At 36.9% G+C, this 24,237-nt stretch overlaps 1 protein-coding gene across 3 annotated transcripts in view; it reads left to right on the top strand.

The window, feature by feature from the left end:
• The window catches only part of EPHA3 (EPH receptor A3), a 347,739-nt gene extending 324,492 nt beyond the window's left edge, over positions 1-23,247 (top strand). Inside the window, exons 16-17 of one of the 3 annotated variants that reach the window (XM_036242607.1) lie at positions 13,680-13,835; positions 20,508-23,247. In XM_036242607.1, coding sequence (XP_036098500.1) covers positions 13,680-13,835; positions 20,508-20,613 — 262 coding nt within the window. In that variant the 3' untranslated portion in view covers positions 20,614-23,247. The remainder of the gene's footprint in view (positions 1-13,679; positions 13,836-20,507) is intronic. The other 2 variants (XM_036242608.1, XM_036242610.1) reach the window with 2 other exon arrangements.
• The last annotated feature ends 990 nt before the right edge of the window (positions 23,248-24,237 follow it).

The raw sequence follows: 24,237 nt of genomic DNA, 5'->3' as shown, positions 1-24,237 counted from the left end.
TAGAATACACGATATTTTTTTACCTGAATAGGTGTAATCACATCAAATATTCATGTGTTTAAATAAGATGAATAAGGGGATCTGAACCAAAGTCTTAATATCAGTAAGTAAAAATTATTGATTATTTGTTGGAGATAACTTAGTGGGGTCACTAAGACTAAAGTTAATGATATATCTTAAGTAAGTAAAACTACCTACAACTTATCCTATAAGGATGAATCTCTGTTCTAAGTTTCACAGAGAGAGACTACACAGACTCTTTTGAAAATCTACCTGACAATTTAACAACTAACAGGATAACAAACGTGTCCTTTCCTGGACCATATGGTCCTCATTTTGTACCCTGAAATCACTTCTTTTGATCTTCACTCAATAGCAATCATAGCAAAAAAGAACATCTTTTCAATTCTTTCCATATCATAAAAAAGACATTCTAAAGCATTTCCACAGGATGGTATCAGCAATATAAAGACTAACCCATATTATGTGATCTAGAGATATTTAACTCCAATTCTATGAGGAAAAAATATCTTTTTCTTTTTTTTTTTTTTTGTGGTATGTGCCCCTAGTAGGAACTGAACCCAGGACTCTCTGGTCCATAGGCCGACGCTCAACCGCTGAGCCAAACTGGCCAGGGAGGAAAAAAAATGTCTTAATATCAGATCATAGCATGTCAGAATATGACTTAGCATCAAATTTTTAATACACTGCTTATATTCACTTTTTTATTGTAATTGAAATATATTGAATATATTTTCTCCTAATGTATATTATTTAAAATCTGAATCAATTCCTCCCACCTTTTTTTTTTTTTTTTTTGTCACAACACGTAATTTTAGGGGGAAAATGTCTTTTTTTAAAAAAGTATCATCTATTTTAATTTACTAAACATAAAAGTTCTGGAAATTATTTTTTTATGCTTACTTATTGCCATTGAAATACAAAACAGGGAGGACTGTGTCATTATGCATTTATTAGCAACAATGTCAAATTGTCACATAATGTCAAGAAATTTTTTTTTTTAGAAAATTTGCTTTCCTACTTTTGACAATTATTTTTTTATTCTTTTTTATAACTGATTAAATTCATTGCCTCTCACCTTTAATTTTCCAGTGATACCCTTGCCAAATACGTTATTGAGAAAACACAAGCTATCAGATGGGACATTCTAGCAGCAAAATAGAAACTTGGTGGTGCCCGTACCCACCCATCCTATCCTTTCTCCTCTAATTAGATTATGGGAAGTGTACCTCTATTTGTCAGAGGCAAAGCTCTCTCTCTCTGTCCCTCCCCCTCCTCCCCTCTCCTACATATCCAGTCTCCCTCTTTCTGCAGGTTCATTGTCATAGAAATATGTCCTATTGCATTGTTTCTCAAATGTCCCTGGTGATAAGAACCACCGGGGAAACTTACTAAACATACAACTATCCAGGTCTATCCCAAGCTACTATTTCAGAACTTCTGGGAAATGAGACTGAAATGTAGATATTTGATAAAAACACCAAATAACTAACTTTTATAAGCAGGTGACTTTAAGCGATTCTGTTTTGTTGACATCACCTCTGTCAGTCCCACATCTCTGCCAACAACTTCCTTATTTTTCTAACACCTTTCACAGCCAAACTTCCCAAATAAAAGTCTTAGTCACATCTCAAAATTAATATTCTGAAAATGTATCTTCTTATTTTCTCAGATGGCCTCATTTTTCCACTGCCTTCCTAACTTACTTCCTAATTTACAGCAGCACCTATTCACTTACCTGTCAGGATTAGAGCAAGTCTTGGCACCTCTTTCTTTTCCTCCATACTTTGATCCTGGTGATGGTTGGATCAACATGACCCACCCACAAACACTCTCTTTCCACTATGAACAGTCTTCTCTCTACATAACTTTTCCCACTTTTGAGCTAGACCACAGCAATAGCCTTCTAATGTGACCCCGCTTCAAGCATCTTTTCATATAGCCTTCAGAATTTCCTTACCAAAATATATAGGATATTTTGATCACCTGTTTATAACCAATCTTGATTTCTTATTGCATGCAGAAAAAATCTACTCTTTTTGATTATTTAAATAGCCATACTTCTCTAATGTCATTACTTTTATTCAAATGTTTATTTATTCATTTTCCAACGATTATTTATTGGATGCCTATCTGTGAGCTAGGCATGGGTAGAATCTAGAGAACAGTGAAGAACACAAATGTGGTTTCTGCCATCCTGGACTTTACTCTGTAGAAGGGCGCAATACACAACAGGCAAGGGCAGACCAGAGGAAGCAAAGAGAGATGGTTGTGATAGCTAGCAAAGGGGTTGCTGGAAAAGAGCCCTTTGAGGAGTTGATATGGAGCTAAGACCTTAAGGAAGGAATAGAGCTATAAGTTTAAAGAACCCTCCATCACCTTCCCCCACTGCCACCTCCTGTAAAGGACGTCTTGGCATAAGAAAAAGAAACTGCAAAGGAGTTTAGAGTGTTCTAGGAAGCAACAGAACGGGCACATGACTGCAGAACAATAAAAAGGAAGAGTCTCTGCCCTGAGCCTGAGCAGGCAGAGGGGCAGAGCCCCTGAGGCTCCCAGGCCTGTGTGAGACTTGAATTGAATCCATGAAGGCATCTGGAGCAGAGAAGGGCCATGGTTTGATTTACACAACTTTGAGGTGGGAGGGGCAACAGCTTGAGGAGAGGGCTGTTCCAGCCTCTCAGCCTGTGCCACTTACACTTGAACAAGCTCAGTGGCCGACTTCTAGTTCCTTCAGCAAGCCCAAGAGGTTCAGATGTGAAGTCAGTAGCACACGCTCTTGTCTTGTCTTCGAGTCTCCTTTGCATCCTTCTTTCAGGCGCCAGTGCCTCCGTCTTATACTAACTGGCACGTTCTCCAGCAACGCAACTTAGAGGTCAACACAGTTGTTCCTTTACAGAGCACCGTACTCCTGTTCTTTATTGCAATTTTAATTCTGTCGTGAGTGTGCATTCTTTTTAAGTATCCATTTCCCCAATAAACCCTAAGCCCCCTGAGATCAGACCTCTTGCTTCTGTGCTACCAGTGCCAGGGTCATAGGGGAGACTCAACCGATATCTGTTAAATGCATGAATACATATTTGCTAAAATAATACTAAAGTCCCATTTCAACAGACCCACTATTTTTAGAAAAATATTCTAGTTCTTTATATTCATTATACAGATTTCACCAGACCTCAGTCCTATGGTAAAAAGTTTAACATTTCTTCTAAGCAAAATTACACATAAGTGTGCATTCTGTCAACGTATTTCCAGAAACATGTCTCAAAACACACTTGGCAAACTGTCCAAATCTTAGTTTGTGGATGACATCAAGGATTCAGGTTTCTGAATGACTTAGATCAGTGTATAGAATGATGTCTAAAAAACCCTTTAGGAAAATCAATATCATGCTATCATTCCTACAGGGATGATGTTGCCAGAGTCTACCCGAGTCTAGTTAGTTTTACAGTAAAATTTATTTCTACTATCACAGAAATTGTTCTATATGCATAATTATACATTTCCACCTTCCTAAGAGTTGATGATTCACAACAGAATCATTCCCAAAGAACCTTCCACTGAGACTGTCTTTGTGAACACAGTGCTGAAAGGGGAAGTGTATAAGTAAACAGTCAGGGTGTCCAGATTCAACACGTACTTAGACGATCCAGAGTGGGGAGAAGAGAAGGGAAGTTTGATTATTTATTTATTTATTATTATTATTTTTTATTGTTGACACCCTTACAAATGTCTCCTAATTCTGCCCCACCCCCCCCCCCGCCACTTTGCCCACTTTCCTAGCTCCCACCGCCCCTCCCCTGGCCTTCATTACACTAGAGTCTGTGTCCATGGGCTATGCACATATGTTCTTTGGTTAACCTTTTCACCTACTTTTTTTTTTTTTTTTTTATCCTCACCCAAGGACATTTTTCCATTTTTTATTCAGATAAAGTGGGAGGGAGAGAGAGCAAGTGAGAGAGGGAGAAACATCGATGTGAAAAGGACACATTGAGTGGCTGCCACCCCCACGACCCAACCAGGGCCGGGGACAAACTGCAACTGAAGTACATGCCCTTAGCGCGAACCGAACCTGGGTCTCTCTGGACCGCAGGCCGACGCTCTAACCGCTGAGCCAAACCGGCCAGGGCTTTCACCTACTTTTATCCAGTCCTCACCACCTTCCTCCCTCTGACATTGGTCAGTCTGTTCCATGTATCCATGCCTCTGGTTCTATTTGTTCATTGGTTTATTTTGTTCTATAGATTTCACATATTAGTGAGATTATACATTATTTGTCTTTTCTGACTTTCTTATTTCCTTTAGTATAATCTCCAGATACATCCATGCTGTCACAAAGGGTAAAAGCTCCTCCTTTTTAACAGCTGCATGGTATTCCATTGTGTAAATGTACTACAGATTTTTGTATCCACTTATCTACTAATGAGAACTTCAGCTGTTAATAGATGTTAACTATGGTAAATAATTGCTATGAACTTTATGGTCATGAATTCTTTCTGGTTGGTGTTTTGGAATTCTTAGGATATATTCCCAGAATTGTGATTAGTGGGTCAAAGGCAGTTCCATTTCTAAATTTTTGAAGAAACTCCATACTGTTTTCCAGAGTAGGTACACCAATCTGCTCTCACCAACAGTGCACAAGGGTTCTGTTTTCTCCACATCCTCGCCGGAACTTGTTTTTTGTTGATTTATTGATGGTAGCCATTCTGGCAGGTATGAAGTGATACTTCATTGTTGTTTTAACTTACATCTCTCTGATAATTAGTGACAGTGAGCATCATTTCATATTATATTGGCAATCTGTGTGTTACCTTTGTAGCAGTGCCTATTCAGGTTCTTTGCCCATTTTTAAATTGGATTGTTTGTCTTTCTGGTGTTGAGTTGTATAATTTCTTTATATATTTTGGATATTAGCCCTTTATCATATGTATCATTGGCAAATATGTTCTTCCATACAGGGGGTTACCTTTTCACTTTGTTGATGGTTTCTTTGGCTTTGCAGAAGATTTTTAGTTTGATGTAGTCCTATTTTTTTAGTTTTTCCTTTATTTCCCTGCCATAGGAGACATATCAGCAAAATATAGCTACAAGAGATGTCTTAAAATTTACTGCCTATGGTTTCTTCTAGGATTTTTATTGTTTTGGAATTTACATTTAAGTTTTTAATCCATTTTGAGTTTATTCTTGTGTATGGAATAAGTTGGTTGTCTAATTTTTTTTTTTTTTGCATGTACCTGTCCAATTTTTCCACACCATTTATTGAAGAGACTATTTTTACTCCATTTTATGCTCTTGCTTCCTTTGTGAAATATTAATTGACCATAAAGATATAAGTTGATTTCTGGGCTCTCTTTTCTGTACCTTTGAACAATATGCCTGTTCTTGTGCCAGTACCAAGTTATTTTGATTACAATGGCTTTGTATTATGGTTTGCTATTCAGTATTGTGATCCCTCTAACTTTTTTCTTCTTTCTCAAGACTTTTGAGGCTATTCGGGGTGTTTTTGGGGTCCATATAAATTTTTGAAATATTTTTCTAAACTTTTTAAATCTGCCATTGATATTTTAATAGAAATTGCGTTGAGCCCTGGCTGGTTTGGCTCAGTGGTTGGAGCGTCGGTCTGCAGACCAGAGAGATCCGTGATCGGTTCCTGCTAAGGGCACGTACCTCAGTTGCAGTTTGTCCCGGGACCCGGTTGGGGTTGTGTGGGTGGCAGCCAGTCAATGTTTCTCTCTCACATCAATGTTTCTCTCTCTCTCTCTCTTCCTCCCTATCTCCCTCTCACTCTATCTGAAGATAAATGCAAAAAATTTCCTTGGGTGAGGATTAAAAAAAAAAATTGTGTTGAATCTATAAATCGCTTTAAATTTTGTTTTCTAGTAATTGATTTATTTTTAAAAATGAGAATTGGAGAATACAATACAATTTGAATTTTTTATTTTACATCAATATGAAGCTAGAGATGTTTATGTAGTGTTCTTTTGTTCAAGGCGTTATCATAGGGCCTCTGGTGATAATACAGATAACAAGACCTAACCTCCACCCTCAACAGCTGGCATTTATATATGGGAGGAAAATACATCTTCAGAAATAATTAATACTCCTCAGGATATAGAATTATTTGAGCAAAAAGAAAGGTGTTCAGGAATGTGACTTCCGACAGTTTAACTGAAGTGAGTGTTGCAGGGTGTGGGGACTAGGGAGAGGTGCGGAGTGACAGAGGCCCAGAGAGCTCCTGTGGGTCCCGCATGCGGAGGACTCGAGGACAGCAGTCGTGGGCAGCAGGAGGAGAGCAGATGCGAGGCAGATGAGGATTCTGGACGCAATTACACCGATTCCTAGAAGAAGCTGGAAGTTCCCATCTCATTCTGGAGAAAATATTAAAATTAAATTCAGGCATATAATTGAGAACATTCTCTGTATGAAGATAATAAAAGAAGCCATAGTCAGAAGCATGTTCAGCTGGTACAGATCTCAGTCTAGTGATGCTGGTTTTCACCACTAATGTAACCATTTTTATTTTATAAAACTATTTTATTTCTATTTTTTTTCCTTATAGATTTTAGAGAGAGAGGAAGGGAGAGGGAACGAGAGATAGAAACACTGATGAGAGAGAACATTGATTGGCCACCTCCTATATGTTCCCACTGGGGATCGGGCCTATAACCTGGGCATGTACCGTGACTGGGAATCGAACCCATGACCACTTGGTGCAAGGGTCGATGATCAACCACTGAGCCACACCGGCTGGGCCAAAACTATTTTATTTCTAATTAAAGCTTTCATATTCCATTAATCCTCAGTAAACTTTAATCTATGAAGAGTGGAGAGTGTTGTTTCTCATAGATTGACACAGATTTCCCTCATCATAATTTGCCAGACTGTACTTTTGAGCTGCTTCTTCCCACTTCTGTGGTGCCCTGGGGGCCAGGGATCTTTTTGAAGCCTCTAAATGCCTTAATCATTTAGTCCAGAAGTCAGTAACTCAAATGTCTATAAGAGCCAAGAAGCTAACAGAAATGAGTAAATGTTTCCATCGTATGTAATAGGGTGTGGTGGTGGCCAGTGGAGATTTCAGGCTCCTTACAAGGACATTGTGGAATTGATCAATGCCGGTGAATGGCACTCCTAAAAGGAGAAAAGTGGAACATTAGTTAACATTTCAGAATATTATCCCACTGTATGAACACCCACTCAGAGAGAAGGAAACAGTCTCTGTTGAGAGCTTTGGAGAACAGTACAAATTACAGAGCAGAACAGAGTTAGGAATGAGACTTAAATCACTTTAGAGAACCACAGCTCAAGGAATTAATTTTCCAAAAGCTGACAGAATGAACTGGTAACCAAAGAACTTATATGCATATACGCATTGCCCATGCACACGGACAATAGTGTGGCGAGGACCTGAGGCAGGGCAGGAGCCAGGTGGAGGGGGACAAAAAGAGGAGAAAGGGGGACATCTGTAATACTCTCAACATAAAGATAAATTTTTTAAAAAGCTGCAAAAGGGTGAGGGTGAGAAAAACAACTGCGGAAAAGGCCTTTCAATGAAGTAATGAGAATATCAGCTTCTTTTTAGAGGACTATTTTGATTTTTTTAGAGCAGTACATAAGACACAAAATTTAAGAAATTGAGTTATAATTGGATGATGAAAAGGAAAGAACAATGTGAAAATAGTTTTTTTGAAAAAACACTACATAATAGGAAAAAGTACATAATCATAGTGCTTATGTGTAAAAGGATAAATATAAAGTAAGTCCCCTCCCTTTCTTTTTATTGGGAATTGAAGAAATCCTTCTTGAAGAAGTTCTTGATATAAAATGGTGCAATGTAAGTAAGTAAAAAAAAGTGGTCTCGCATCAAAAAGTTTTATCTTACTTTATAAAAGATGCTTTTGTTATAAAGAGAAATAAGCAATATTTATATTTTAAAAGAAACTATTTTGCAAGCTTAGTTTTATAATATAGCTCCTGCTTTAAATAAATTGATTCAGTTACTTTTAGGAATGTAGCTAACTTGAAAATAAAAAATAAAAAAGACTAATAACAAAAAATGAGAGATGAATTTGTTTCTATTCAAGTAGTAAGATACTTTTTATTTTTGGATGTTTATATATAAAAGGAAATAGAGAAATGACTTGTTCTCTAAATCCATAGAATTTTCACCTTCAGGTCACTGGATTCTTTAATACTATTGTGAATTTATGGAATCCAAATTCTTGGCAGGAAGTATTAAAGAACACAGTTAATAATATATTCAGAATGGGGTTTTAAAAGAAAAGCAAAATGCTTCTGATCTCTAAGAATACATAACATTATTCTTTTAGATAATAACTGCTGTTTGACAAATATATCCTTTAAGAGAAATCTAATGACCAAAAAGCTTTCTGTTTTTCCAAATAACCTTGACCTCCCATTCTGAAAATGAGAGGGTAACTTTCCTCACTGAACAAATACAATACTGAACCTTTTGGAGGGAAAGAAATACATGCTAAATACCCAGGTGATCTCTGTGTTGTTTGTTTTTTTATCTTAAGAATCAAAGTAGGTAATTTTTCTACTGGGAGGAACTAAAGCAGGTATAACAGCTATAACTGCTAAGATTTTGTCTTTAAGGCCTAGCTATAATTAAACATAATGACTTTACTTTTCCTTAATGTGTCATTTACATACTAGTCCTCTATTAGGAGCTATACATATACAAAATTATTTTTAGAACTGATAACAAATTAAATTCACTTGATTCTATCTGAAATTTTAATGTTAGAAATAAAAAGATGAAGATACTCATAAATCTACACTTTTTAAAGAATTGGCCAATACGAGATTTCCCCCTGAAATAGATAAAGTCATCATTTGATATAAAAAAATAACACTAAACTATAAAAAGCATTAAAAAATTATTATTTTCAGGCAATAATAAAATAGAAATGATTAATATTTGCTTTAAGAAATTACTCTTTAGAGTTCATATATTTCTGAAATTATTCACAATAACAGAACAATGTAAATAAGGTATTATACATACATCTCCAATATTATTAATATCAGTTTCTAGACTCAGTGGACATCTACATATTCATTAAAAATATTTATTAATTGTTATTTCTAATACATGGAAAATGAAGCGCATAAACCAAAAGGAGTCTTCTTATGTTACAGAAGAATAACTGAGGAGTCACTCCCATGGTTTAGAATTCTAATGCAATATGAAATACGATCATTAGGAGAAGATATTCTTGGGACTGGCAGTTACTTATTGACATTTGTTTCCCAGTACCTAGGGCTAATTGGTATGAAAGCATTTACAGATAAAATAAAAATTGATGGGAAGAAAATTTAAGTGTACCTCGTTAATGCAACAGTATGAATATCCATAAAAGAATAATTCACGAACCTAAATGCAAGGAGGGAGAGAGAAAGGGAGGAAAGTTATTTTTTTGCTTCCCCTGAGCAAACATATAATTTTCATGATTTCTTTTTAATGACTGTGTTCTGCAGCCAGTAGGTACTGATTTATGAAAAGCTGTAAAAGATCAGGTGGAACTCTGCAGGACATCGTTTACAGCTGCACGGATTGAAACCTATCTAATTTGTCTAGTAAAAGTGTGAGCTCACGGTGCACATCACCCAGCCCATAAATTTCCCCTTCAGACCCAATGTCTGGGGCTGGGTCTAAAAAAACGCCAATGCCTGCAGCTGCTCAAAAAGCCCACTTCCCTTAGTGAGCATGAAGAGACATCACAGGCTCTTCACAGTGAGAGACAAATTCCTATCCATTGATAAACTCTCCAGATGTCCTCTCGGAGGAGGAAAGGAACCAATTTTATTTGAATTCCCCAGAGAAATCCTGGAAGTGGAAAAATGATACTTTGTAGGGCTGGTTATTCTGAGGTCACTGGCATTAAAATTAGGTCATTCTTTGTCTTTGTTGTACTTTGATCCAAGTAAAAAACAGAAAAACTCAGTTGGGGTCACTCTAATCCCTAATCCGCACGTCCTGTTCTATTTCAATCTGTTTATACCAATTTTCTCCAAATTCTTGTTGAGTCTTGGCTATAGTGTTGAATTTAAAATACAAACCATTTTTGAATTGAGAAGAGAAAAATTCTGCTAAAAATTTTGCTATTAGGCATGCTTCATAAATAATCTGAATACATGTCCTGGGGTTTGATTCTTTATACCCCCAAACACATAAATAAGAAAGTATTGCTATTCATGAGACCAAGAGTCTACAACAGTTGACATCAGAGTCTATGTATAGCTACTGTAGAAATCCAAGCTGTGGGGTATAGTGTGTGTGTGTGTGTGTGTGTGTGTGTGTGTGTGTGTGTGTGTAGATATTTTAATATATTACTGTCTTCTTTCTAGGTCTCATTTCATTTTTCTTATACAATTTTTTCATTTATGATTTAATATTAATTCTATCATTTTTTTTTACTCATTCAATGACTTTTCCAATGGATCCAATGTTATATCTACTTCTGGCTAGTAACAAAGACTGTTTAACCCAAAGGTTGCCATGCTAAAACATCCCAACAATAGCATGTAAGTTTTAGAACCTGGGTTCCTCAAATTTTTAGAAAAAATAAAAATAAGAGATTTTCATTTATTAAAATAAACAGTTTTTTCTTTGTCAGATGAGTAGGATAATAGAAATAGAATATATATATATTCACTAAGAGAATAATTCATAAAATGTTACATTTATTCACTAAGAGAATAATTCATAAAATGTTACATTTATATTTTGTAATTTTTATATTCCTAAAGGAAAGAAAAGTAATGTTTCATAAGATAATGTCTGTGTTTTTCTACCTTTTTTAAAAGATAACTTTTGAGAGTTAGTTAAAATTAAACCATAAGACATAAACATAAATTATAAACTCCATAACTTTAAGCTTTAATATAATTAAAATGTTTGAGGTAGAGAGGATTGAAGTAGTTGACCTTAGCATAAGGGGAAGAAAGTTGACAAGTCCTCCACTTTCAGCTGCCTCCACTTCACCGATGACTATGCCACGGAGGGAACTAGCTAGTAATCTGTTTTCCATACATTGACATTTTTTCCTTAAACTCAGCATTATGATTTTATTAAAATTTGACCATATTTATCAAATAGGTTTATGTATCTCCAACAAAATCAAAACACTCAATTCATACTCCTCTCGTGTGTCCCCAACAACAGGGTGCATGCCTAGAGCATAATATAAAATTATTCAAAATTTAAAATCTTGACCTCACACTTATGCATGTCTTTTATATAATCACCCAATTAAACATTCCTTTTAAACATGGTAGAGTTGGCATATATGCGAATATTCTTCACAGAGAGGTTTTCTCGGGAGGACATAAGCTTTCACCACATGTCTTAGCTGAGAATCAGGTGTTGGTATTCATAGGTAAAACGCTATGCAGTTTAATTGTGTCTGAAAGGATCATTTGCTATTATTTCATGTTATTTCTAAAAATACTGGAATTGGTACCTTAAAAAGCTAATTTGTTTCTAAAATAATGACAAATTCATGTCAACATATTTTTTGTTTTGGTGTCACCTATATATGATTGTTAAATGTTGAATTTAAAAACATTTCAAAAGATGGATTTTATTTAGACCAAATATTAATTTTTAATATATGTGAAAATGGACGTTTTAGTTTTAAAAAAATTTTAATATTCAGTAAATTAAAATAATAATTTGAAAAGTTTCAAGAGCTCAATGCTGATGAAATGCAGTATCACAAAACAAAAGATTCAGAATGATAACTCAGAAGAGGGAAAAATCCAAATGGACCTCCTCAATTATAAGATAAAGATTAGTTTATAATACTTTGCAAGACAATGACCCTGTCTAAAATATCCAGGGAGACATTTGATCCACATCAAAAAGATCTTAGAAATTTGCTGACATATTAATTAATGCACCCTGCACCAAGAGATCCCATACTCAACTTGTCCTCTGTGTACGTCTCTAAAAAGGACTCTTCACTGATCAACATACTTAATATAAATCCTGCTTTTCTGCTTGATTCAAAACTTGGTCCATCTGTCTTACCCCATGTTCCTTTACAAGCTAAGCTACTGAGGTAAAAAGGGTAATTGGCAATACAACCGCAAAGAAAGTATTGGACCAAGCAAACATGGTTGGATTTTTCACAAATTAATCCTGTAAACTAAAAGTATAAATAAATATAATGGACTATTTGAACCCAGGGACTTTTCTAAAATAAAATAATAGAGAGGACGATTGTCCACCTAGTGACTGGTCCCAGTCTCATGAGTTAAAGGAGAATTAATGAGGTCACTGAGAGTTGAAAATATACTTCCAGGGCAGTTCACCAGCAGGTGGGCTCTTTAGGAATGACAACATGATTTCTTCCATTTCTTTTACATCCCTTTGATTCACCATATTATAGTTGGTAATGGATCTGTGGTTAGGCCTGTAATTATAAAAAAACAATCTAGAATTTAAAAAAAAAATTTTAAATTTATTTTAGAGAGGAAGAGAAAAGGAGAGAGAGCTAGAAACATCAATGAGTGAGAACATTAATTGGCCGCCTCCTGCATGCCCCCCACTGGAGATTGCCACAACCTGGGCACGTGTCCTGACCGGAAATCGAACCAGCGACCTCTTGGTGCAGGGGTCGACACTCAACCACTGAGCCACACCAACTGGGCTAGAAATTTTTCTTAATGCTGATTATATTGTGCAATGTAAAACACAGTAACAATTTATTTTTGTCTTTTTAATTTTATTAAATTTATTGGAGTAACATTGATTAATAAAATTATATAGGTTTCAAGGTTACTATTCTGTAATACTTGATGTATACAATGCATTGTGTTCACCACCTAAAGTTAAGTCTCCTTCCATCACCATATATTTGACCCCCTTTATCCTCTTCTACACCCCCTATCACTTTGGTAACCACTATACTGTTGTTTCTTTCTGTGAGCTCTTGTTTTTTTGTTGTTGTTTGTTTGTTTTTTGTCTTGTTTTCTTGTTACTTTCTGATGTATATCTTGCATATGAGTGAAATCATATCATGTTTAGTGAAATAAGTCAGATGGAAAAAGTCTCTCTTTTTACTTTCTATTTATCCACCATCTACCTATATATAGAGAGAATTATATATATATAAAAACTCTACATATACTTCTATAACTATATATATAATAAACTGTCTATGTATGTTTGTATATACACATATACGTAATGAACTTCTTTTGGTATTGTCACATATGCAATGATTTTATTTGTAACTCATCACTTTTTCCACTCTTTTTGTTAATTTTATTTTTAATGGCTTTTGTCACATTATTTAAGTCTGTGCCGGTTTTTTGTCTTGCTGTAAGGATAGTTTAGGTTGTTCAAACTGTCTTTTAGACAGTAACCTGAACAATGGACAGGATTTAATAGGGAAAACCAAACCCATCACTCAAGTAGACAACAATTTAGTGTGTCATGTTTGTAACAATTATATCCTAAATTAAGACCATCTTTGCAAATGGTTAAACAAATTAAATTATTAAAGTATGCATGGATACATTAATGCATTTCACTGGCCAAGATTCAGTGATTTAAAAGGTGCCAAATCTGAACATCCAGCAACTCTACTGACTCCTGATCTCTCTCCCTTTGGTATTTTCTTTTCTTGCAGGCCATCAAACCTTCTTCTGGACCAAAGCAATGTCGACATCACTACCTTTCGCACAACAGGTGACTGGCTTAATGGTGTCCGGACAGCACAGTGCAAAGAAATCTTCACAGGCGTGGAATATAGTTCTTGTGACACGATAGCCAAGATTTCCACAGAGTAAGAAAACGTTTTTAAAAGGCTGAATATTTATACACTTTCTATTGAACATATATGTTTTGGATTAATGTGTTACAAATATCAGTTGAAACCCTGAGTTACTTACTGTCTCCTGTAACCACTGAACTGGATCCTGGGTCTCTTTGTAAATGACACCTTTTGGATGTATGTGTGTTGATGTGTCTTCTTTCTTCACAATAGGCATCTTGACTGAACTTTGACCTCCTTCAGATAGACCAACAGATACACATATCTGTACCCAACTCCAGATTGAAGCCCCTAGCTTAAAACATAAATAGATATAGCATGATGATTAGTGCATTCCTGCACTGGTGACTTTCTGTTACTTTTAACAAAACCTAGTTCCTGTGGAAATGGAAAATCGAGAATTAAGTGGATAAGCTGGTATAGAGGAAATACGCTGGAGTGGAGTCTGACGCAGTTTTCACAGCCCCTAAATAAACATATCATCACCTGTTACCAGTCTGTGAAGGGTATGGTGCTTGAAAATGAAGTTACAAATAGGTTTTAGGTATTACTTTACTGTTTTTCTTAAAAGGCTTATTCTATTTAGAAAGACAACATATGCATAATTAATATTTTATGTGTTAAAAGCCAATACTAATTAAGTGTAATATGCTGTATTTCTTAGACAGGGATCTTTGGATAATAGGAATCCTTTGACATAAGAAGCCCATGGGCTTAAGGAAAAGGGGTTTATCAAGCGAACCCAGAGACTAACCCATGACATTAATCTTCATTCACAAGACACAGCAATTGGCAACTGGCAGTGAAGAACAGAAGCCATGTCCTCCCTCTCTCTGAATGAGAGCCAGTTTACTTCACTGTCTAATGTAACCTGCATCTGTTTTTCTTGCACAACTTTTTCTGCACTCTCATGAACATAGCTAAACACGTCTTTCTCACCCGTAGGTCCTACAACCTTGGTGTGCCACTCAGCTGACCAGGGCCCAACTCTCTTAATTCTCAGTCCTCCAGAGAAAATTCTGCTGGACTCAGTCTTGCTTGTAGATGGCACCTTCCAAGTCATGTATATAACTATTTCTGTTCAAAAAAGGTGACGTAATATTGTATGATCTTGGCTCTAGGGGCCCTTTTCTGAGAGTAAGATGGGGAACTGTTCCAAAAGAAGAGTTTTTGTGTTGGGCAGATACACCAAAACTTGGACATGTTTGTGTAGCTTGTATAGTCTGTTTGCAAACTGTGTCCATCTTTATTTCAGAGTCTTAAAACAAACTTTTAAATGCCCTCAAAGTCCTCTAAGTCTTAACCTTTCCCACCAATATTTGAGTATTTAAATGCTGTTAAATATTTAAGGACTTTCATTGTCATCCTGTCAATCATCTAAATAAAGCCAAGGTGGAGAGCTACAGATAACGTATCTAAAAGGAACGTGCAGTGTAATTACTAGAGACAGATGTGCCTAGTAAATAGGTAAATAACTTTACTGTTTCATGGTATAACATTTCAATCAGAAACACCCCAAGTCACAAAAGGACCTGGTATATTACTACTGAAGAGAAAAACTGTTCCTTTTTTTTTTCTTTTTATTAATTTTTTTTTTTACAGATGTCCCCTATTTTTCCCTCATTGACACCTTCCACCCCGCTCCCAAGGAGAGTTGCTCTTAAGAAATCAGCTCACTCTGGCCTGTCCAGCCTGTGCTGGTGTTCCTGTGGAAAGGGAAATGCACAGACTTCTGCCCCAACCAACAACATGCTTTGAGTTTCTGTAGTAGTTCTTTTGATCAGACACAATCCCAGGATACAGTAATGCATTTAAATATTTTTATAAGTCCTTGTTGTCATAATATAAACAGTTGGGGTTGTGACGTACGAGACACCTGCTACAGAGCACCACAGCCTGAGAGAGAACAAGCACAAAGTTGAATATGTCCGCACCACTGCCAGATTTTCAAAGGCAAAGTTAGACAAATGTTTATTCTCAGTAAAAGATGAACAGTCATAGCTTTTAGATAATGGATCACAGTCCTGGAGTGGATGCGGCAGAACACTGTTAATACGATTTAAGTACAGATACTATGGACGGAGATGTGCTAGGAAAGCTTTGGTAAGCCTGGAAAGGTGACACGGCAGCATGTGTCACGTGCCAGCTCGGAAACGTGGTCTGTCTCAGCAGCACCGTGCTGGACAGTAAGCTCTTTTCTCTGGTTAGAATATTTTCACTTGATTGTTGTTGTTATTATTTAAACAATCTGTGAATGGACATCCAAGCTGAGTTTTCCTGAGAGACTCGGCTCTTTCAGGTCTGTTCTTCACACTGAGCCAGATGGCTTCAAACCTCACAATGTTCTTCCTTCTGTCCTTCTCCTCAAATCAGGGACCACACAGAATGCACATCCACTGACCTGAAATTTCTTCAACAGAATGATTTCTTAGATCACCTCAATGTGGTGTACCTCCTGCCCCTCGTTTGTACTACAAAACTGAGAATTATAAAAAACATTTAATACACTAATTATTTGGGGAATTTAAATGAGGCAACATTTATAGCTCAAATCCTATACAATATTTAACTCAGTGTTTCATTCTCCTTTTTTCAGTCTTAAGCTGACTGTTTGAATTTGATTTCTTTCTACCCCTATTTTCTCTGGTCACAGCAGATCCTTACTTTCTTTGTGGCATCCAGACTCAATTCAGAAATGATTCCTTTAACCAAATAATGCTACAGAGTCTTCTAGATAAGATAGTGGTACCTAAGAGAGTATATTAAATTCTTTTTTTCTATCCAGACTATCAAATCAGAAAAAATTCAACAGAGCTTCCAACTCAAAGACATATTGACTTATTTCAGTTCAGGATTTCATTGACATGCAAGCTACTCAAGTTATCTAATTTTCCAATGAAATCCAGAAAACATGAATTTTATTCAGTATACGTGGCATATCTTTAAAAATATTATTTCAGAGCTAAGATGGATTTCGTAAGGTTAATGTGAGAGGGAAAGAAAGAATGAAAAAGGGCAAAAGTTTCTGTAGACTCTGGAGAGAGACTGAAGGGTGTGGAGTGAATATTAGGCAGATTAATTGCTTCATGTCATTACCCTGCACCCTCGGATGCCATTTTCCAAGTGCCATCACCTATCCATTGGCCTTTGAAGTACCAGATCACTCATTAACCTCTGGTCTCAATCTTGAGCTGCTCTTTCGTCCTGAACTTTTCCACTGCCCTTCTGAGCAGCGTAGTGGAAACGACATGAGCTGTGCAGAGTGTTACTGAGACTGTTGCAGCTGTGTATTTGGAACAGCATGGACGTGGCAGGGTGGTGGGCAGAGAGAGCGGAGAGGTCATCAAAACCCAAGCTAAAGCATAGCCTAAAGGGATAATCACTTTAATTCTCTTTAACCATATAATCCTTGGCACGATGCACAGAATTATGTTTACTGTTAAAATTTTGCTGAGACAGAGTTCCCAGACATGGAATCTGAAACAGTTTTAGGAAGATTTCTTGAGGAGTGTGCTTGGAACTTAATCCATAAAAAGTGATGAAGAAGCAGTGGACACAGCCCTTCTTAGTGACAAGAGCCCCAGCATGGGGGGGCCTCTCAGAGAGCTCTGTGACCCCTCAGCACGGGGGGCCCTCTCAGAGAGCTCTGTGACCCCTCAGCACGGGGGGGCCTCTCAGAGAGCTCTGTGACCCCTCAGCACGGGGGGGCCTCTCAGAGAGCTCTGTGACCCCTCAGCACGGGGGGGCCTCTCAGAGAGCTCTGTGACCCCTCAGCACGGGGGGCCCTCTCAGAGAGCTCTGTGACCCCTCAGCACGGGGGGGCCTCTCAGAGAGCTCTGTGACCCCTCAGCACGGGGGGCCTCTCAGAGAGCTCTGTGACCCCTCAGCACGGGGGGCCTCTCAGAGAGCTCTGTGACCCCTCAGCACGGGGGGGCCTCTCAGAGAGCTCTGTGACCCCTCAGCACGGGGGGCCCTCTCAGAGAGCTCTGTGACCCCTCAGCACGGGGGGGCCTCTCAGAGAGCTCTGTGACCCCTCAGCACGGGGGGGCCTCTCAGAGAGCTCTGTGACCCCTCAGCACGGGGGGCCTCTCAGAGAGCTCTGTGACCCCTCAGCACGAGTCCTTTGCGAGCTGCTGAGGCACAGGCGCTGCAGGGGGTGGGCAGGGCCAAGCGTCACAGCATGGCACTGTGTCACACTACTCTGTCACTGTGAGCTTGTAAGAATGAAGAGAAGGAAGAAACAAATATTAGTGAGTCATAAAAAATGTGATATAGAATTGGAAGAAAGATGTTATAAGAAATACAAAAAGAGTAAGAATCTATTGATTTGTACACATATATTTCTGTCTGCCCTTTTTTCTGGCTCTAGATTCATAAACTGACTTTGATATAATTTGGGGACTAGTAGAGAGATGTTTGTTGTTCATTCTAAAGATGGATACATGGTATATCAAGAATCAAAATCCCGTAGAATGCACATTCTCAAAAGCAGGGATCAGTATAAATTGCCTATATTCCTCTAAATGAAGGATTCATTACCACAGTCACAAGAAGGGTGACAAGCCTGATTTCACTCCCCACCAACCTTCCTGGTTCAGCGAGGCAGCTGAAGAGTATTCAGAGAGGACCTCAGGCAAAATACAGGTTGTCTGTAGAAAATTTATCAGCCCCTTGAATGGCAGCAGGGAGGTGACCTGCAGGTCATCAGAAACTTAATTGCCAGCTCAGGTGATAGGAGTGCAACCAGGTCTGGTAAATTTTATGCAGGAGATGCTTAAATAACACCTAAATTGCTTCTTAAATAGTTACTTGTTTTCTGCTTGCACACCTTTATTGCTTGAGAACTCATTTCATAAGGAATCATTAGTCCATTACTGTATTGTTGAAATAACCAATTTCTCATTCTTTTCTTTAGGCTCAATATAAAGGAGCCGTGTGTGTGTGTGTGTTTTCTTCTTGCTATTCTTAATTTGCCTGGTTCTCTTTGACAAGTGATACTTTACTCTTGTGTCACCTTCCCCAGATAATCGCTTTTGGACTATTGATTCATTCTTTAGTAAGTGCATATTGAGCCCCTACTAAATGATAACCACTATTCAGAGTATGGTTGATAAGCAGAGTACAAAACCAGCCAGAATGCCTGTTCACATGATGTTCACCTTCTTGTGGGACAAGATAGAGAATAAAGAACATAAATCAGAAAGAAAGGCAATATGCTGAATGGTAATAAATGTTTGGAAGGAAATGAAACAAAAAATAAAATATGAAGTGGAGGTATGACTACAGAGAGGTTTTACAATATTAAATAGAAGGGTCAGGAAACTCTCATAGATAGGCATGCTTGACTCAAGACCTCAAAAAGGTGAATATATGAATTGAATACTTGATTCAAAAATATTTAATTAATGATTTACACATGTTAATATAACTATTTCTTTTCTTAATGAAATTTCTTATGTTCTTATTGTTCTCATTTTATGCCTGGTTTCCCAGTTTAAACTATTTCAAATTTAATAACTTTGATAGAGATAAATTCTTATCATTTTTTCATACTTTGAAGGAAATTTATACTTCAAAGACATTGTTCTGGTTAAATTTATACTTCAAAGATATTGTTCTGGTTATCTATGGCGGACAGCAAACTGCTCCAAAGCTTAAAGGCTGAAACAACGATGCTTTGTAGATCACAGTTTCATGGGGCATGAATTTGCACAGAGCTAGCAGGTAATCCTTCTGCTGCAGTCGGTGCAGCTTGAAGCATTCACCTAACAGGAATGAGGTCGAGTCTGGAGGGCTCAAGATGTGTCACTCCTGTCTTCCTGGTGCCGACGGGAGACAGCAGACTGAGGCCTTTCGCATAGCCTGCCCAGTGTCTCAGGGTGTCAGACTTCACGTACGGCACTTGGAGGCCTAGGGAGGCTGTCTCAAGAAGTTGAATCTGGCAGTTTCTGAGGACCTGAGGGCAGAAACTGATACAATGTCATTTCTGACATACTCGGTCAGTGAAAGCAGTCCTGGGGCTGGCCTAGATTCCAGGGAATGAGATCATGCCCAACAGAGAATGTGTGACCCTCTGTATTCATTTCCTAGAGTTGTCATCAACACATTACCACAAGCTTATTGGCTTAAACAACCAAAATTTGTTCTCTCACATTTCTGAAGTCCACAAGTCAGAAATCAAGGTGTTAGCAGATCCATAAGTCTCTAAGGGTGAATCCTTCCTTCCTTCTTCCAGCTTCTGGTGAATCCAGGCATTCCTTGGCTTGTGGCAACAGAACTCCAATCTCTGCTTCCATCTGTACATGGATCTCTTCTCTGAGTCACTGTGTGTCCTTTTCTGCCCCTAATAAGAATAGTCTCATCAGACGTAGAGTCCACTCTAATCCAGTGTGTTCTCATCTTGATACTTGTCTTAATTATATATGCAACGACCCTAATGGGGTTCTGTTTAGACAGAAATTTTAAGGGGACACTATTCAACCCATTGTATCATTTATATCCTTTCACAATAATAGAAGTGAATGACCAGGATAATATACATGGATGATGAAAAAATAAACAGTTCGGCCAAAGCACTGGGATGTGTGATTGTTCAAGCTTTGCTAACTAACTGCAAACCTCACGCTTACCCATCCAAGAAACCACGATTCTCATCAAACATTTTCTCCTCATTCTTCTTCACAGTGACATGAAAAAGGTTGGCGTCACTGTGGTTGGGCCACAGAAGAAGATCATCAGTAGCATTAAAGCTCTAGAAACACAATCAAAGAATGGTCCAGTTCCAGTGTAAAGGGCTGTTTCTCGAAGGAGGCGGTGGCTGGGGAAGATGTGGCATCAATCTGCACACAGATGATTCTGCTCGACACACTGGTGGATGCTTCAAGCTCAATAAGACACTCCTATATGAGTACAAATGCCTTAAAATGGATTAAAAAAAACTCTTTATTTTCCCATATCATTTAGTGGATAGGTGGGTGGGTGTATTTTGTTTCGCAGCTGATTTTTTATATTAGTTGATGGATTAAATTAAAATTCTTCAGCACGAAAGGATGAAGAACTAGACTAGAGCCATGGATCATATACTGACTATTACAAAAGCAAAATAAGTGAAATAACAAAATGAACAGAGTGGCTCTGCTCACTAACAGCCACAAAGGAAAAGACTTGTGATATTTTTATACACGGAAGAAATCTCTAACAGGTATTTTTTTTTTCTTTAAAAGCAAGCAAAACAGAGGAATTTATACCTCAAACTATCTGGCCATATTTACTACCTTTTCATTATATTATTCTCTTTTATCTGTTAAATGCATATAGAAATGAAGTTTGTAGTTCTTTTTAAGCACCACACATTTCTTTAATTATTAGCTTCATTAAGTATTATCATGTAAAAATGTGTCTTAATTTTGAAGAAAAGTGCATATTTATTTTCTTTCCACTTGTTTTTATTGTTTTTTATTTATGCCTCAATGATTCGATTTGGATTTGCTCCAGCCGAGTGCCAAACGCTCGCTCGCCGCCAGCAGCAGACACGTGGCCAACTCAGCCGGGGTGGCGGCTTTCTTCCAGATTTTTGAAACATCCACTTATCTGTTTTCTATCTATCTGTATAGATACAAAAAGAAAGAAACCCATCATTTCCTTGTTCATCCACTAACTACATCTCTCACAGTCTGAATTATCTCATACATTTTTGTCTCTCCACTTAGTACCAACTGTATGCTCCTAACTTAGTATAATATACTGACTTGTAAGCAATGGCTTCCCAGTGGCATACCTGCCCCACTCTGGTGTTTAGAAACACTCCATTCACTGGTAAAGAAGTTATATTAGAGCTCCTAAATAGAGAATGCCTACACTGGAAATAATTGAAATCCTATTTTGATCACTGCATTAATTGACAACAGCCTATGGGCCAGTGTACGAGTTAAAAACATTTTTCTGACAGGCTTTCAAATGTCACTCAATATGTTTGCTGAAATTTCTGAGCTGTTTTTAGGGAATGATTATAACTAAACTACTCATCTGCATCAGTGGGGTTTAGTTAAATTATTAGACATTGCAATAATCTATAGCAGGTACTGTTATCTTAAATTGTCTTCCACTGAAATACACCCGTTGTAATTTTGGTGTATAAGTTAAAAGCATGGAACTTCTTTGCATTAATTCAGCATATAATTTTCAAAATAGTTTTATTTTTGAAATAAATAAAATGGTTATCTAGCAAATGATTCAAAAATCTGTAGGCAGTGGAGTGGTTTCTCATTGAGGAACTTAGACTTACTATTTCATTAAGGCTAGACATGAGCATATTCAGTAATATTTGAAAAGCTGTACCTGTTGTAGATTCAGCCACGTATATATTGTGAAGCAACATTTTAGCTCTATATTCTCTCTAATGCTAATATAATCATTCTATGGGAATAAAAAATGCATATGTCATAAGAATAGAATGGATAAAACAATGCTGTAATCTTTATGCTTTCATGCAAAATGGAACATTATACAGCTTACAATCAGATCAGAATTCACAAGTGCTAATCTGTTGTAAATTTAGTGTAATAAGGCTTAGATTGTGTTCCTTCATATATGAGATTATTGTGTAAATTCGGCAATATTCCTTATAGTCAAATCATCCAACTAGAATTCTATATTGGATACATAAGAGCATGAATTTTTATAAAGATATATGTGATTATGAAATTAATTACAAATTTTACTTAAGTCTGGAAGCAGCTAAAACCATTTTTTTAATCAAATGTTGTGTTGTGGAATGTTAGAGTGAGATCTGAATCTGGCTTCAATCTTATTTTATCCCAGACTAGCATTTACTCTTGTATTCTGAGCATACTCCAAAAAACCATGCATTTCATGAACTAATAGAAGCTGAGAATTGTTGACCCTCATTCACTTACGTTGGCTGTGGTTTTCATTTGAAAGTAGAGATTCTATACACAATATATTGCTCTTTGTTTTTTTACTATTTTTCTACCTGACCTCTTATACATTTACTTTACACAACTCTTACCTGTACATATGTAAACATAACAGTGTACGATTCTTAACTGTGGAGTAGAGGTACTAGATGCTTATGGCCATCTCTTTGTACAGGAACTGCATTGACCTTCCATAAACATGAAACCATATCTCCATACAATGGTATATACCATATTATCTGTTTTATATCGTAAATTTGATTACATATATTATTTATTTCTGGCACGTTGCCCAGATTGTTCTGTACTAAGTATCAATTAAACCATGTATAAATGTGATATGATTGACAATATGTATTTACTTTAAACTTGTATTTTCAAAACATTACTCATTTAGTTTATGTTGTACAACGCAGATGGCCTCTTACTAATGTAAAATGATTTGTAGTGGAAACATTTATATTTTTATAATAAACATAATGAAAATATTTTTTACAGATTGAAATACAGAAGTGGTCTTTGAAGCTTTTTAAACTATTATTAAAATCTATGCTTATTTAAACAGCAAAATAATGAAATTTATATGTCATGAAGAATGTGCTTCTGTTTCTTTTTTCTCCCCTAGTGAGGAGGGGTTCATGTTATGCCCTTGGATACAGTGGGTGTGATTGTGTGGAATCGTTGCTCTAAAGCAGGAGTGGGGAGCATCTGGCCTGTGGGCCGTATAAGGCTCTCGAAACCAATACCAACTAACATCATACACCTCACCAAATTAGCCTGACCAAATATAGTAGGGTGATTTTTAAGTTGATAATTTTGTATGGCTCGCGAATGATGTTATAAATATCCAAATGACCTTTGTCAGAAAAAAGGTTCTCCCCCCGTGCTCTAAAGGGATTAGAGGTGTCAGAGTGGGTTATGTCAAAAAGAAACCCAGAATATCATTTATGAAAAAAGAAGGAAGAAATTTTAAGCAGGCCAAATAAAACAAACAAAAATTAAAACAAACCACAATTTCAGAAAACACTCTACGAACCTCCTGATGCTTTGTATAAAATAGGTCCCTAGTCATTTGCAATCTACTTAAAGAAAATAATTGTACGTGAAAAACAAAACAGCTAACTCACAATATGAGGCTAGATAATCACAATATAAGGCTAGATAACATGTGATCAATATTTCCAAAGAGGTAGAAGTAGATAAGGAGAGACCACAAACAGATCAGATTTGCACTTGCCCTGAAGGAGAAACAGCATTTGAAAACTTTGAGTGGAGGAAAGAATAACTTGTAAGCAGATTAACTAAGTAAAGGGAAATAGGTAAAGAAGACTATATTTATCCATTTAATAAAGATACATTAAGTACTATGATGATGAGATAGGTATTTTGCTATCACCAGTTACTAGTTACCTCATTAAATCTTTGCAACAATCTTGTGAATGGATATTACCCCTTTTAGTAAATGAGGGAATCCAGTC

Source organism: Molossus molossus, unplaced genomic scaffold (assembly GCF_014108415.1).
Source record: "Molossus molossus isolate mMolMol1 unplaced genomic scaffold, mMolMol1.p scaffold_m16_p_5, whole genome shotgun sequence".
Classification (NCBI taxonomy): Eukaryota; Metazoa; Chordata; class Mammalia; order Chiroptera; family Molossidae; genus Molossus; species Molossus molossus.
This window is presented reverse-complemented; position numbering and strand designations above follow the sequence as displayed.